Source organism: Lemur catta, chromosome 5 (genome assembly GCF_020740605.2).
Source record: "Lemur catta isolate mLemCat1 chromosome 5, mLemCat1.pri, whole genome shotgun sequence".
NCBI lineage: Eukaryota > Metazoa > Chordata > Mammalia > Primates > Lemuridae > Lemur > Lemur catta.
Window position 1 is genome coordinate 13775209 of NC_059132.1, and position 16700 is coordinate 13791908.

Below are 16700 nucleotides of genomic sequence, written 5' to 3' on the forward strand. Positions count from 1 at the left end.
AAACCACCTACGGCTGCGGTTTCGCCAGCTCCTGACTTGGAACACTTTCAGCTGTGCCCGGCTGCTGGGAGCGGCCATCCCTTAGGCTTTAAGGAAGTTTCTAGGACTTGGCTCGGACTGGCCAGCGTGGTCTAACGAGGCAGCACTTGTGCCGATTCCGGAGCTCAGCAGGCCGGTTGTCAGCTACAGCGCGAGGAGGCCTGGCAGGGTCGGGCTGGGGCCTTGGCACTCACCGGGCGGGTGGCCTGTCTCTGCAGACCGGGAGGCGGCCCTGTGGGAGATGGAGGAGCGCCAGCTGCAGGAGAGGCACCAGCTGGTGAAGCAGCAGCTCAAAGACCAGTACTTCCTCCAGCGGCACGAGCTGCTGCGCAAGCACGAGAAGGTGAGGCTCCCGGCGGGCGGGCCTGGGGTCTGCGCCACCAGCCTGGGGAGCTGCGGGCTGTGCGTGACGGGGCACCTCTGGGTACCACCTGTGCCCCCAGGAGGAGCCGGGCGTGGCCACAGTGAGGCCGCAGGACGTTCTCCAGGGACGTCCTGCCTCAGCTGGAGGGACCAGGAGCGGGGGAAACAGTGCAGGGGAGCAGACGGCCCGAGCAGCCCCTTGGGGACTCCACACCTGCGGTGTGTCTCTCTCATTCTTTTTCTCTCTTTTCCCACTTTCCTTTTTGTCCTCCCTTTCTTTCCATTTTCGCTTTGTTTCCCTGTTTCCCATGTGTTCCCTCAGAATGCTTTCAGGTCTCCACTTAAACACCGCCTCTGCCAGGAAGCCTAAACCCCCTAAACTCTCAGAGCTGCCCAGGGTCCCTGCTGTGTGGGCAGAACACCACCGACTTCTGTGGTAATTGTCTCAGTTCAGCCCCCATAGTGGAGACAGGGACAGCAAAACTAAGGCCTGGATGCACGGCAGCTGTGGCTAATTCCAATTCCTCATCCGACTGCAGTGATGGAAGTCAGCAGACGGCTGCAGGAGCTCAGAATAGGGGGCCCAGCCCAGCTAAGGAGTCAGGGGAGGCTTCTTGGAGGAGGTGATGCCGGCTGAGTTTTGAAATACAAATAGGTGTTAGGGGAAGGAAAAAATTCAAATGTATCCAGACTTTTTAAGATATGAATTTACATTTGCCACCAATAATGATGAGCCTTCCCCTTTAGTGTACATTTTGCTTTGAGATATTAGCTAATGATGGCATATCGTCATTGATTAGATGAGAAGGCATTTGGAAGGTAAGAATCCCAAAGATTATTAATAATAATTTTTAAAGTGAGAACAGAAAAGGAAGGTGATTTAGCAGTAGAAGTAAAATGATACCAGCGTTGCTCTGCTGAACGCTGTGGCCACATTGGTCCTGGGCTCGGGAATGGAGTGTGGCGACCTTCGGCCTCTTACCACACCCAGGGCCAAAGCATAGCTGACCTCAGCCCCTGCCCCCAACACAGGAGCGGGAGCAGATGCAGCGCTACAACCAGCGCATGATAGAGCAGCTGAAGGTGCGGCAGCAGCAGGAGAAGGCGCGGCTGCCCAAGATCCAGAGGAGCGAGGGCAAGACGCGCCTGGCCATGTACAAGAAGAGCCTCCACATCAACGGCGGGGGCAGCGCCGCCGAGCAGCGCGAGAAGATCAAGCAGGTGCGACCCGGCCCGGCCCGTGGGGCCTGGGGGTGTTGGGTGGGGGGCAGGTCCAGGTATGGCCTTGTACAGCTGGGGGGAATGTGAAACATAAGGTGCAGCAGGGGGTCTTGGAGGAGGCGTGCAAGTCACAGGACACGGCCTGGAAGCTGCATTAGCCTCACGGTGAATCCTCCTCTGGGGGACAGAGGAGGGAGCTTGGTGCTGTGCTGTGGACTCACACACAGTTCCCTTCCCTTCTGCACTGCCTGCCTTGCTTTTATTCGGGCAGCCTCTTCTCTGCTGGCAGACCCCTTCCTCTCATCCGCCAAGAGCCCCCTCACGTGTCACCCATGTGGCCCTGGGCCCCAGGATTCCCGCCTGGTACACGTGCTGTCCTAGCACATGTCACGTTACACAGTTGTGGCCCCACCAGCCTGGGGCCTCCTCGGGGGCTGGGTCTCAGCTCAGGGTGGGGACTTTACACAGGGGCACAGAGTGCAGTGGTGCTGGGCGCCAGGGCTGTGCACAGACCAGTCCCCCTGGGGGACGCCCTGGGGCAGAGCTGAAGTGATCCCCCCAGCCAGCCAGCCAGGCCCCTGGCCCGCTAAGGGACACCCCCTCTCTCTGGTGCAGTTCTCCCAGCAGGAGGAGAAGAGGCAGAAGTCGGAGCGGCTGCAGCAGCAGCAGAAACACGAGAACCAGATGCGGGACATGCTGGCACAGTGCGAGGGCAACATGAGCGAGCTGCAGCAGCTGCAGGTACCGCCCGGACTGCCGCGGTTTCCCCAAGGCTGTCAGCTCTCAGGGGCTCGGACTCCTTGTCACACCAGCCCAGGGTGGACCGATTCCAGTCCTGCTCTGCTGCTCTTGGGCTGTGTGACATTGGGCAAATCATGTCACCTCCCAAAGTGTCGTTCTCACACCCCTAAAATGGGCGTGGGGTGGGACCAGTCCTTCCTATTTTGCAGGATAAGGGTGAAGATTGTGAGTGCGATGGTGGAGCTGGCTCTGCCTTGCCCAGGGCCTTGCCCTGCCACTGGGGTTCTCCGTCACCACAGTGTTTGGGGAAAAGGTGTCCCTGTGGATGACCATTTTCCTGTGGAGATCCCCGACTTCGAGTCCCTGCTCCTGGGTCTGCCCCATGCGAGAGGGTCCCAGCCCAGGAGCTGGTACTTGGAGCCCCCTTGTGGGGATGGGGCTGACTCGAACCTCTGAGGACCTCAGGATGCTGCTTAGCTATCGGACCCATCTGGCAGTTCCTAGAGTGGCGGGGCATGGCGGGAATGTCACAGGCGGAAGCTGCCAGGCAGGGGCTCTGCGATCCCGCCGAGGCCCTCACCCTCTCTATCCGTCTTCCCGCCCCGCCCCGCCACACACAGTGCCAGCACAGCTCCTGGCAGGACGCGGTGCTGCTATGAGCACCGTTTCTAACTAAACCAATTTCTTAACCCCCAGCATCCTTTAGCTGGAAACCCAAAGTGAAAATCCCCTGAGGGTTCTGCTTTTCCAACCCAGTGGGGCCGTGGGGTCTGGATAAAGGCACTGTTCCCTGCTTTACAGCTCCTTTTAACAAGATTGATTCCCTGCAAGGAATCAGCAGGGACTTGTCACTTCTGCCTACAGGAGAGAATTAAATTTTGTAAAGCAAATCACTTAGAGAACGGTGAGTGTGGGAGAGTCTTGGCCGTGTCCCTGGCCCTCATCCCTGAGGAAATTAGATGTGCTGGAGGAAGTTGTATCCATATAGTTTATATAAACATGCACGCATACAGGTTGTCTTGGCGTGGCTGCCATAACAGAATACCGTGGTGGCTTAAACAACAGGAGGTTATTTCTCACAGCTCGGGAGGCCAGAAGTCCACGGTCAGGGTGCCGGCACCGCTGGGTTCTGGTGGGGACTCTCCTCCTGGCTTGCAGGTGGCTGCCTTCTTGTGGCACTAATCCCGTCATGGGAACCCCACCCTCATGACCTCATCTCAACCTAATTATCTCCCAAAGACCCCCTCTCCAGACAGCATCACAGTGGGGGTTAGGGCTTCAACATGAGTTGTGGGGGGTAGAATTCAGTCTGTCAGAACAGATGTTTAACACGTGTTATTTATAATAGTGAAAATAAGAAGCAACCTGAGCGGCCCAAAATAGAGGTATGTTTAAGTAAATTTGATAAATACGAGGGCCATCCGGAAAATATCCAGCCTCTGTATGCAGGCAGCCATTGTATCCGTGGCTGGATACTTCCCGGACAGGCCTCGTATATACTGTGGGATGTTCTGTAGGCATTAAAATAATTATGAAAAACATTACTTTTTTGTAGAAATTACATTATAATGTTAAGTGGGATGGGGGAGTAGGTTTCAGAATTGTATATACAGAGTGAGCTAAACAACATATGGGACAGAGCCTGACAGGAAATACGTCGGAATGTTCGTAGGGGTTGCTTCTGTGTGGTGGGATTATGGCACATACTGTGTTTATTGTTAATAGTTTTATTGTTTTGTTAAGATGATATATGTTCTCTTTGAAAAATTCAAACAAGAATGCAAACAAAATTCAAAAGCACAAAGAAGAAAGTTGCAAAATTACTGTAAATCCCATTAAAATGATGTATGTTCTCTTTGTAAAATTCAAACAAAATTCAAAAGCACAAAGAAGGAAGTTGCAAAATTACTGCAAATCCCACCATATAGTTAGTAAGAACTAGTAACATCCATATTCTGGGATGTTCCTCCAGGCCCGCTTTGGCGCACGTGTATTTGCACACAGAGTTTTGTGTGCACAGGGTTTACACTCCAGGGAAAGGAGGAATAAGCGAATGATGCTGGTGCCCTCCTGGCTGCAAGCATGAGTGTGTCTCAACCTTCAGTGCCTCTGCTTCCTGATATGCTCACCTGTTCTGTCTGGAATTTGTTCCAGAATGAAAAGTGTCACCTCTTGGTAGAGCACGAGACCCAGAAGCTGAAGGCCCTGGATGAGAGCCATAACCAGAACCTGAAGGAATGGCGGGACAAGCTTCGGCCACGCAAGAAGGTGACTGGGTGTGGGGGTCTGCAGCGGTGGGCTCAATGGTGGGCCCTGCTCCGTGCCGTGCCACAGATGTCTGCTTACGGCATCGTAGGTCTTCTTATTTTGGTGACCTCTTGGCTTTGTGGCATCCTTTAAATGGCTCTGCGCCTGAGAGGGAGAGGAACTTTCTAACCCTTTATGGCTGAATGCTCTGTAGCTTCCACCTCTGGGATGGCAGCCTCCTTGCTGCATTGGTCCAGACGCCTCGGTTAGCTCCCTCTCGCAGACTGAAGGACTCCCGCCACCTGGTGTCCGCAAGAGGACACTGCAGTGAGTAGGACTCAGCCGGGCCACCAGGCCACAAGCCCAGCTTGTGAGGATTTTCTCTTAAAGGAGGTTACTCTGAGAAGTCAGAGCCCAGCACCAGCTAGATTACTTTCCCGTTAGTTTTCTATTGCTGGGTCACAAATTGCCACACACTTAGTAGCTTAAACCAACCCATTTACCATCTCCTAGTGATGCAGTGCAGGGGTCTGGGGGGCTGGACCGGGTTCACTGCTCAGGGTCTCACCAGGCTGCGATCAGGGTGTTGGCTGGGCTGGGCTCTTACTGAAGATTCTAGGAAAGAATCACTTCTGAGCGCATTCAGCTTTTGACAGAAGCCAGTTCCTGGTGGCTGTCGGCCTGAGGTCTCTGTGTCCTCGCTGTCAGCCAGGGGCTGCTTGCTAGTCCAGAGGCCACTTGCATTCCTTGTCATGTGGCCCCCTCTGCCTCTGCATAGCAAGCATGCATTGTGACCTTCTCACAGTCTTCTCTGAATCTCTCTGATGTCCCCTTCTGCTACCAGCTGCAGAAAACCCTTTAAATAAAGGCCCACAGGATTAGAATAGGCCCATGGGATAGTCTCCCTCCTTGCAAGGAGTGACATCGTATTCATAGCTTCCACCCACGCTCAAAAGGGGGGAGAATTGTACAGAAGTGAGTCACGGGGTCATTCTTGAATTCTGCCTGCCATACTTTCACGTTCAAAACACGTGCCCTCCCTCAGTCCTGCACCCCTCCCTGCTGCCCTGTCTCTGTCTTCTCTGCCAGGCATCTTGAGTAGCCCATACCCCCGTTCCAATTTCTTCACCTCATATTTATTTCTCAGCTCACTGCAGCTGTTCCTGGCAAGGTCAATGACAGCATCCTGGTGGCCAAGTCCCGCGGACATGACTTATTGGACTTGACCTCCTGGTGGCAGCCAACACTGTCAGTCACTCCCTCTCTCTGCTGTCTTGTCCTCCTGAGCCTGCTCTCTGCTGAGTTTCTTCTTTGACGCTGGCCCCTCTGCAGTGTCCTTGCTGGCCCGTCTGTTGATTCCTGACCCCAGCGCTTTGTCCTCATCCCTCTGTCTGGTCTGAACCCTCTCCCTGCCTGAGCTCATTCACTCCCATGGCTCCATCCACAACCCCCAAGCCTTGCTCCCAAAATCTCATCCTCCCACCCAGACCACCCTCCTGTGCAACACAAACTGTCCCCTAGATTCCTCCACCCAAAGGTCCACCAGCCCCACAAGTGTCATGTCCCAAACACAGCCCATCACCCTCCTCTGCAAACCCATTCTCCTCCCGTCTTCCATGCCATGGTGAATAGCACCTCCACTTTCCTGGATGCCCAGCAGCCAACCTGAGTGACATCGCCTCTGCTTCCCCACCCTCTCGCCATCTCATGTTGGTCACTCAGCTCTGTCCAAGGCCCTCCTCGGTGCTGCTCCTTTCCCCTGACAAGGCTCACTGCTCCCCCACTTTACCCGAATTGCTTTCCAAGTAGGCTCCTTACACCTGCTCTTACTGTGCCTCCCAAATTCACCTTGCTCCATGGGCCTCTGGCACCCAACCCTGCTGACTCTCCAGCCCTGTGATTCTCAAGGTTTTTGGCTTCAGGACCTGTTTATTAAAAGTTGTTAAGAACCCCAAAGAGTTTTTGTTTATGTGAATTATATTTATGGGTATTTACTATGTTAGAAATTTTAGCTGAGAATTTAGAAAATACTTATTAATCACTTACAAATAACAATAAAATACATATTACAGGTTCACATAAATAACACATTTTGATGAAAAATGACTCCATTTTCCAAGCTAAATGAGTGAGAAGATCGGCATTGTTTTCCATTTGCCAAATCTATGTAAAGTTTGGTTAAAAGAAGACAGCTGGATTCCCAGATCTCTTTTGGCATTCATTCTGTTGTGATGTATTCTTTTGGTTGATGTTTAGGAAGAAAATCTGACTTCACGCAGATACGTATTTGGAAAAGGAAGTAATATTTTAATAGTCTTTTCAGATAATTATGAATATTCTTCTTTGGTAATGCACCGAAGCTCAATAAGTGGTAGTTTCTTAAATGCTAATTGTAGTGTGGAACCTGCACCCATATCAGTGAACTTTTCATTCTCTGTTGCATTAAAATCAACTGCTCTGTCTTGTGCTTCCCCTGGAACTCCCCCTCAGCAGTAATCTTGTACAATCACACACTGTTTGTTTCGGAAATATTGGTTCACTGAGTTGACACATTTCATTATATAATATAAAAAAAATCAAATCCGTCTCTGTGCGGTGGCTCAGGCCTGTAATCCTAGCACTCTGGGAGGCTGGGGTGGGAGGATCGCTTGAGCTCAGGAGTTGGAGACCAGCCTGAGCTAGAGCGAGACCCCATCTCTACAAAAAATAGAAAAATTAGGTGTGGTGGCATGCTCCTATAGTCCCAGCTACTTGGGAGGCTGAGGCAGGAGGATCACTTGAGCCAAGGAGTTTGAGGTTGCAGTGAGCTATGATGATGCCACTGCACTCTATCCTGGGTGACAGAACAAGACCCTGTCTCAAGAAAAGAAAAACAAAGAATACCCATGCAGTTTGGTGCTGTTGTCTGAATTCCTACTTAAGCTCCAGAAGTTTTACTCATCATTCCTTTTGTACCATTAGGACAGATATCAAAACAGTGAAAAGGACAAATTATTAATACATCTTAGTGTTAGGAAGCTAGACCTTGCTGACCCTCTCCCACCCTGCAAAAGGGTTTTGGACCCTCAAGGGGTCCACAGACCACAGTTTGAGAACCACTGCTTTTGCCTTATCTCCTGTCTCACCCCTACTCTTGAGCTCTGAACAGATTTTAGTACCCAAATAGATCTCCATACCATATGCGCTTCCCTCGTTCCCTGCTGGGCCTTTGCCCAGGCTGTTCCCTCTGCCAGGAATTCTGTACCCACCAGCCTTTGCTTGGCCAACTTCTGTTTGTCTTCACTGCTCATCCACCTCCTCCACCTAAGCTGTGTGGGTGTCTCTTCTTTGCTCCAACAACTCCCTGTCCCTGCCCGGTTATGGTACTTATCACATGGTGTTGCCTTTGTCTGTCATCTTAGCTTGATTGTCCATGCATTTGTTCACTCACTGGTGTATTCATGTAACAAACATTTCTGGAACATGTGCTAAGTGCTCCAGACTGTTTGAAGCACTGGAGATACTGCATTGTACAAAAGGGACAAGTGTCTGCCCTCAGGGAGTGACCTTCTAGTGAAGGGCCCGGAAGCAGGGAAGGGAACAGCATGAGGATTGCAGTGGGGGGGCTGCTTCCCACCGTGTGGCAGGAAGGACATGAGTGAGGGGCCGTGCAGCATGTGGGGGGAAAGCATTCTTAGCACCGGGAAGAGCAGCTGCAGCGACCGTGAGGCCAGAGTATGCCTGCCACTTTGAGGAGCCACACGGAGGCCCTGTGTCTGGAGCAGAGTGGCTGTGACTGTGGGAATGGCAGGCAGGATATGAAGTCTGAGGGGCAGTGGGGGCCTCTGTAAAGTGTGGCCTTTACTCTGTGTGAGACAGGAGCCACTGGAGGGTTCTGAGCAGAGGGTGGCATGATCTGACTCATGTTTTGAAAAGGATCCCGTAGGGGGTCAAGGGTGGAAGCAGAGACCAGCAAGGAAACCATTGTGATGATCTTGGTGAGAAATGATGGTGGCTTGGACTAGAATGGTATCAGGGAGGTGGAGAGAATTCATACATCTCCCCTCTAGAAGGTACTCTAGAAGTTCTTGCTGGGTCCAGCTTTGGGATCTTGCACAAGCCATCTTACCTCTCTGGGCCTGTATTAGTCAATATTCTCCAGGGAAACAGAACCAGTAGAATAGGGGTGGGGGTGGGGAGGAGAGAGAGAGAGAGAGAGAGAAAGAGAGAGAGGTATTTATTTTAAGGAGCTGGCTTACACGATTGTGGGGGCTGATAAGTCCAAAATCTGCAGGACAGGCCAGCAGGCTACAGGCACAGGGAACAGTTGAGGTTGCAGTCTTGAGTCCCCAGGGCAGTCTAGAGGCAGAATTCCTTCTTCCTTCTTTTCTCTTAAGGCCTCACCGACTGATTAGATGAGGCCCACCCACGTTATGGAGGATCATTTGCTTTACTCAGAGTTTACTGATTTAAATGTTAATCACATCTGAAAAATGCCTTCAGAGTGACATCTAAACTGGTGTTTGACCAAACAACTGAGTACCATGGACTTACTTAAAATTAACCATCACAGGGCCTCCTGTGACAGGCTGTCAGTACTGTGCAATATTATGCCCGAAGTCACCAGCCCATAGTACAGGCCAAGGACATGCTTATTTCTTTCCATTCCCCTACACTCTCTGAGGAGAAAGATGCCCTAGTTCCGCTTCGTGTCCACGTGTCCTGAAGTGCTGAGGTTTTTTCTGCCATCACACATCAGCTCCGCTGGCTGTAACTGTGATCTGGACAGGAGGCAGCTGCCCACCTCAGCTAGGTAATGGCCTTGGAAGTCCTTGAACTGAGGCTTCCCTCCCCCGCGCTAATGGAGCTTCTGGCTGGGAGCTGGCCAGGGCCCTAGACCTTCCTGTTAACAAGCCCAGGCTCATCAGTTTCTGTGACCATGGCCTGCTGGGACTGTTGATACTTGACACTCAAATCAATAATGCTCCTGCTGACATAGGTTGATTCTGGAATCAGGAAATAAACATTCACCTGGTTCTTTACTTGGGGGTTCTATGCCCTTCGCACATTCTGAGACAGTCTGAAAATGATGATGTTGCCTCTAGCAACTGCCTCAAATCTCAGATTGCTTCATGGGGGGTCTGAGCTCAGGGGAGGCAGCATGAGTATCTGGTTGCTTCAGACTTTTTATTTCAAGAAAGTACAGAATATCTGATAGGTCAAGAAAGTGTTGCTTGGGTCATTGTTAACACAAAATGTGGCCTAAAACAAGTCATGTCTTCCCGCTTGAACCTTGGTTTTGGGGGCTGTAAAATGTAGATAATATTTCTTTCCTTATAGCAGGTGTTAGCAAACTACTGTCTATGGGCCAAATCTGGCCCACCACCTGTATTTATAAATAAGGGTTTATTGGAACACCGCTGTGCTTGTTCATTTACATATTACCTACGGATGATTTTGCATTACAATGGCAGTTGAGTAGTTGCAACAGAGACCTTATGGCCTGCAGAGCTGAAAACGTTTACTATTGGTCATATAACAGAAAAACGATTGCTGACTCCAGCCTTAGAAGGTTATACAGAGGAACAGATGTGGTAGGTAGAGTAGAGTAGTGTGTAAGAGCACAGGCTTTGGAGACAGAGGTGGGATAAAGTCCTAACTCTCCTGTTCCCAGCTGTGAGACCTTGGGCAAGTTACTAAACCACTCTGTGCTCAAAAAGTAAGAGCTGTTATTGTTAAATTGGTATTCCTGGAGCAGAGGTCACAAACTGATAGCCTACGGGCTGGAACTGGCTTACAGCCATGGTATGTTTGGCCAACATAATGATTTAAATTTTTTTTTTAAAGGTGTCGACTTTTAAATATAAGGAGATTGTACATAAAAATCTTGATTTCCAGTTTCTTTTGAAAATCCAGGAGCTCTGGCAACATTGTCTGACTATCAAGCCCATGTTCTTCCTTTCTTTTTTTTTTTTTTTTTTTTTGAGACAGAGTCTCACTCTGTTGCCCGGGCTAGAGTGAGTGCCGTGGCGTCAGCCTAGCTCACAGCAACCTCAAACTCCTGGGCTTAAGCGATCCTACTGCCTCAGCCTCCTGAGTAGCTGGGACTACAGGCATGCGCCACCATGCCCGGCTAATTTTTTCTATATATATTTTTAGTTGTTCATGTAATTTCTTTCTATTTTTAGTAGAGACGGGGTCTTGCTCTTGCTCTTGCTCAGGCTGGTCTCGAACTCCTGACCTTGAGTGATCCACCCGCCTCGGCCTCCCAGAGTGCTAGGAATACAGGCATGAGTCACCTGAGTCACCGCACCTGCCCTTCCTTTCTTAATTGAATGCTTATTATTGGAGAGCCCTTAAGAAATTTTTCTGGTAGGATCAAATTTATCTAGATGAACTTGCTTGTGCCCAAGGGGAGCTCCCACAGTGCTTGTCAACTGGAGCTCCCCTCTGAGTCACCCGAAATGCTTGTACAGTACAGAGACCCCTGGTCCCAGCACACATCTCCAGGATCGGAACTTCAGGAAGTGGGTGAAGCCACATGGATTTTGGAAAAAAAGACTCTCCCTGGGTGATTTCTGCAGGACAGTGCCCCGGTACAGAACCACTGCGTAACGCTGACATCTCTGCTCCCCTCACTGTTAAATCTCTCTCCATATTCTGCCACGGGTTTTTCTTGAATCATTTGGCTCTTTTCCTGCCAGGAGATTTGCACCTGCCCCCTCCCTGCCCCATCTGGATTGGCATTTCCCCAACTGTATACTTGGCCAGCAGGGAACTCCTGAGTGGAGGTGGCAGGCGGACGGTAGAGGTGGTACTTACCTTTGGGGGGAACAGCTCTAGGAGAGGAAAGAGGGAAGACCTAGTTACCCAAGCACTGAGGCCTGGGGGGAACTTTCCAGAGAAGGCCCTGTCGGTGGGGATCCTGTGGTTGGGCTACCTGCCTGTGGCCTGCGGATCTGACTAAGCGCCATCTGCCCTCCCCACCCTAGGCTCTGGAAGAGGATCTGAACCAGAAGAAGCGGGAGCAGGAGATGTTCTTCAAACTGAGCGAGGAGGCTGAGTGCCCGAACCCCACCACCCCAAGCAAGGCCACCAAGTTCTTCCCCTACAGCTCTACAGATGCTTCTTAACAACTGCCCAGGGCTGTGGCTGGCAGCTTGGCGGGCCTCCGGGGCCCTCTCATTCTCTGTGAACAAGTAACTCAGGACCCTCCTTCCCTCTTGCTTGTGTGCCAGCTCAAATCCAGCCCCTTGCCCTGTGCTGCCCCGCTGTGCCCGACAGACCCACCCCGATGTTCCTGACTTCCCGCTTGCGTGTGGCCAGCGAGGCGTTCTCATGTGTTGCCGGCCCCTGATGTGTGTTCTCATTAAGCTCCAGATCCCTTCGAGCTGTAGGTGATTTGGGCTGTTGGTGGCGTCAGGGTCCAAGAGGAATGGGTGTCCTATGCCGTGAGGCCCCTCCCGTTTGCCAAAACATCAGTTCTGCTGTCTGTGGGCACGAAGTTCTGCTGCTGAAGTCCCCATGGGCTCGTCCATACGGTAACCCTGGGTGGTTTCTCAGCCATTCCCTGCAGTGTCAGACAAGAGTCAGGGCCCCTCACAGCCATTTCAGTTCCCAGTGGAGCCCGGCCTGCAGCCGGCTGCTCGGGGAGTGTCCTCACTCCTCCTGTTCCCTCGACTTGCTTTTCATTTAAGACAAGGCATGTCTGCGTGGGGGGAGGGGACAGGGGAAAGAGGGAGGCCTGAAATGCTCATTCTCCTGGTCTTGGGTGTTCCATATCGTCTCGTGTCCCCTCCCTGCACACGCGCGCGCGCGCACAGGGCTTGCCTCTGCCCTGGCCCCTTCTGCCCAGGTGGGCTGGAACATGCTCGCTGCCTGAGCCGGTGCCACCGAGCGTGTTAGGTGGAGCAGTTGGTGTGGAACATGCTGGGTGCTGGCACCAGTGGCACTGAGAAGCACAGGCTGTACTGCCAGCCTGCGATTCGTTCTGGCCCCCTCCCGGGAGCCTGTGCTCAGGGATTAACTCCTCAGCACGCGAGACTTTCACAACCCAGACTGCGCCCAGCCCGCACTTGCCTACCCCGACTGCAGGTGAGACGGGAACGCTCTTTCCCTCTGCCCTGTGCCCTCCCTGTTCGGGGGTCCCGCCTTACATTTCAGAGCGAGCGAGCGAGGCTGGCACTTGGACTTCTCTGCAGGAAGAGAAAGCATCAGGGAGGAACAGAATGCTTCCTGTCCCCGGAATGTGGCAGAGGCAAAAGAGTCTGTACCTCGGATGGACTCTGGGGCCTTCAGGGTCTCAGCGGCCTCCCCCCAGATGCTGAGGCCACAGGCTGCAGAGTGTGTGTAACCCAGTAAAAGCCAGTGCTCCAAGCAGTATGTGGGTTTATTTACAAAGAAAACCTTTTTCCTTAGATTTCTAACTGGTAGAAAATGTTGGAACAGGTAGAAAATGTATGTCTTCTTCCGGGAGACACCTGCTTTTGAAAGAACACAAAACTGATGATGGCTTTGAGGAATCATATGGGTATATTGAGTCTGGGTCCTACTTTGCTGGTGAGAGAGTGGCTGAGATGAGACACCCTGGGAGAACTTTCTCCTTTACCCCTAAACGTTAAGGTTCTACACTTTGTCTTTCTAAAGCAATTCCCTGAAAGTTTTCTTGGCACTGGTTATAACTGGATGCTTGAGGGGAGGGGCAGCCATTCAATAAGAAAAAGGGACTTGGAGTTCCCAAATCTTAAATCTGCACTAAAGACGCTCTTGGAGCTGGGGGAAGGCAGGTTCTCAGGTTAGTGCGCATTCAGCCTGCCTGCTTCAGTATTCGACCCAGACAGGACATTTCTCAGGTCTCCACACAAATGAGACGAGCTAAAGATTGGTCTCCTTTTTTTCTCTTCGGTGCACAGGTGCTGGGGAAACATGAGCTAGCAGCAGCGTAGCTACAGAGCACAGACGCAGCTCTTGCAGGGCCAGCGTTAGCCAGCAGGCAGGCAGGGCTGCTTCGGGCTTTGTTTACAATATTTCCATTTGGAGCCTGCAGTGTGAGAATGAGCATTAGGTGGCATGCCAGTTTCATGGTTCAGGTGAAAGTCTTTGATCATTCCCTTTTTGGCTTGTCATTCATATTGGCCTTGTCCTTCAAGGAGTGGCTGCATCCCTACTTAGTGATGCCCGGGTCCAGTGGCTCCCCTGTGCTTTTCTGAATGGGGTCTGGCAGGGTCTCCTAGCCTCACGATTGAGCCAACGCACAATGCTCATCTCTGAGGAGGCCCACACAGTATTCCTCGTCCCCTGTGCTATAATGTTTTCTCTGTAAGGGACAGACGGGACTGTTTCTCCTTCTCAGTACGTTTTTAGCAGAGTAAATATAACTAACTTATGTTTTCCCTTTATGAAGGATAAAAGTTATTTTTATGTAGTTTCCAAACTTTATATAAAATTTTTGTAAAATGTTCTCTGCAAAGTTAACTGCAAGAATGTAAATATGCTTCTAATAAAATAACAAGATCATTTGCATTTTTGGGTTGTTCTTTTGAGTTGGGGTGAGAAAGCAGGGCACTCACCCACGTTTGCCCGGCCAGAAAGGTTTCTCTTCCGAGTACACAGGTGCCTCCCAGGTCAGACTTGGGGTTTCCGTTCTGCAGGCAGTTACGCTTGGCTGAGAGGGAGAGCGTGCGTAGACATGTTCTCTACAGACATTTAACATTCTCATTTAACAGCAAACGTTCATTGACTCCCCAGGAGTTTTCACATGTTGATGTGTTGAATCCTTTCAACAACCTGGGAGGAAGACATCGTCATGCCTACTTGATAGATGAAGAAATGGACACTGGGCAAGGGGAAAGTTCAGGCCAAATCTCACAGTACTCGTAAGCGATGCCTGTGGGATTCCAACTTAGACCTCCTGCCATGCATGTCTCCCCCACACCTCCTCTCTCACCCAGCTGCCCGCTGAGCCACTCCAGAGTCACAAGACACTGAACCACTAGCCATCTTTGCTGTGTTTAAAAGAATTTGTCTGCTGTGCCTCTGAAACACCATTCAGACTTTCTGAACCTGGGGTCCAGGGACCTTCCCTTCAAGCGATCTAGGGGTAGAATTCAGGGCATCTTTGCACTTGGATGGCAAAAGATTTGGTCTTTAGTTTTACTGACCTCTAACTGAAATTAAGCATTTTCTTTCATTGTGGATGTAGGCAACAAACTCTAATTGTATTAGCAGTCCCTGTGACTGTGTCACCAGTAGAAACCACAGATATTTCTTAATACAGCTGTTACAGACATCTCAAAATCTCATTTTTTCATCACTTTGAAATTATAGTAGTTATCAGACCTATCACTAGAACTATTTATTTATTTTAGAGACAGGCCTTGCTTTGTCATCTAGGCCAGAGTACAGTGGCACAATGATAGTTCACCACAACCTTGAATGCCTGGGCTCAAGGATCCTCCTGCCTCAGCCTTCCGGGTAAGCTGGGACTACAGGCATATGCTACATTTAAAAATTTTTTTTGTAGACGTGGGGTCTCACTATGTTGCTGGTCTCAGACTCCCAGGATCAAGCAACCTCCCACTTCGGCCTCCCCAAGTGTTGCAATTACAGGCGTGAGCCACCATGCCTGGCCTAGAACTTGTTATCTAACGTGATATGTATGACTATATATACATCTATATGTCACAGCACATATACAGTTGACCGTTGAAGAACACAGGTTTGAACTGCGTGGATCCACTTACATGCGGATTTTTTTTTCAACCAAATGCAGATGGGAAATGCAGTTCTTAGAATGTGAAACCTGTGAATACGGAGGGGTGATTTATCATATCTGAGGGTCCCTCAGGGCCAATTGGGGACTTGCGGGTGTGTGGACTTGTTTGTATATCGTTCATGGAACCAATCCCCCACATATAGCAAGGGACAACTGCGCATATGTATCATATACGTAAAAAATACAGTTTTTCCAGTATTATGATAACCTGTATTTCATTATGATTGGTTTCATTTGTGATCTATGTGGCTTATATTGTGCACTTGAAAATATTATTCCGAGAAGGGGTTCATGTTCTTCGTGGAACGCCAAAGGAGTCCATGGCACCAAAAACGATTTAGAACTCCCAACTGTCTGCAGCCCTGAGCTGTCTCTGGCCTAGAAACCTTCTGACCAGCAGGGGGCAGGCCACAGTCACGGTGTCGTGTGGGCCTGTGAACCCTTCGTGCCAGTGCAGACAGAGCACTTATTATGTCTGGGGGATGCCAACAAGGAAGCAGCTGGCATGCCTGCCATTAAGGGCTAGAAAAATGACTGGGATTCCTGGGGAAAAGAATTCATAAGACTGATGAAACCTACAATGCATAAGGGCAGTGGTCCCCAACCTTTCTGCCACCAAGGACCAGTTTCACAGAAGAGAATTTTTCCACTGGGTGGGTGTGTGTGTGTGCGGCGATGCACAGCCCGGTGTGTGTGTGTGTGTGTGTGTGTGTGGCGATGCACAGCCCGGTGTGTGTGTGTGTGTGTGTGTGTGTGTGTGTGTGTGGCGATGCACAGCCCGGTGTGTGTGTGTGTGTGTGTGGCGATGCACAGCCCGGTGTGTGTGTGTGTGTGTGTGTGTGTGTGTGTGTGTGTGGCGATGCACAGCCCGGTGTGTGTGTGTGTGTGTGTGTGTGTGTGTGTGTGGCGATGCACAGCCCGGTGTGTGTGTGTGTGTGTGTGTGTGTGGCGATGCACAGCCCGGTGTGTGTGTGTGTGTGTGTGTGTGTGTGGCGATGCACAGCCCGGTGTGTGTGTGTGTGTGTGTGTGTGTGTGTGTGTGTGGCGATGCACAGCCCGGTGTGGGTGTGTGTGTGTGTGTGTGTGTGTGTGGCGATGCACAGCCCGGTGTGTGTGTGTGTGTGTGTGTGTGTGTGGCGATGCACAGCCCGGTGTGTGTGTGTGTGTGTGTGTGGCGATGCACAGCCCGGTGTGTGTGTGTGTGTGTGTGTGCGGCGATGCACAGCCCGGTGTGTGTGTGTGTGTGTGTGTGTGTGCGGCGATGCACAGCCCGGTGTGTGTGTGTGTGTGTGTGTGCGCGGCGATGCACAGCCCGGTGTGTGTGTGTGTGTGTGTG

General features: G+C 51.1%; 1 protein-coding gene across 1 annotated transcript in view; it reads left to right on the forward strand.

Annotated features, from left to right (window-relative positions):
* Nucleotides 1–14112, forward strand: part of STK10 (serine/threonine kinase 10) — a 102486-nt gene extending 88374 nt beyond the window's left edge. Inside the window, exons 15-19 of the mRNA XM_045551177.1 lie at nucleotides 258–382; nucleotides 1435–1623; nucleotides 2239–2364; nucleotides 4519–4632; nucleotides 11583–14112. Of these exons, the coding sequence (XP_045407133.1) occupies nucleotides 258–382; nucleotides 1435–1623; nucleotides 2239–2364; nucleotides 4519–4632; nucleotides 11583–11723 (695 nt within the window). The 3' untranslated portion in view covers nucleotides 11724–14112. The remainder of the gene's footprint in view (nucleotides 1–257; nucleotides 383–1434; nucleotides 1624–2238; nucleotides 2365–4518; nucleotides 4633–11582) is intronic.
* Nucleotides 14113–16700: the final 2588 nt, after the last annotated feature.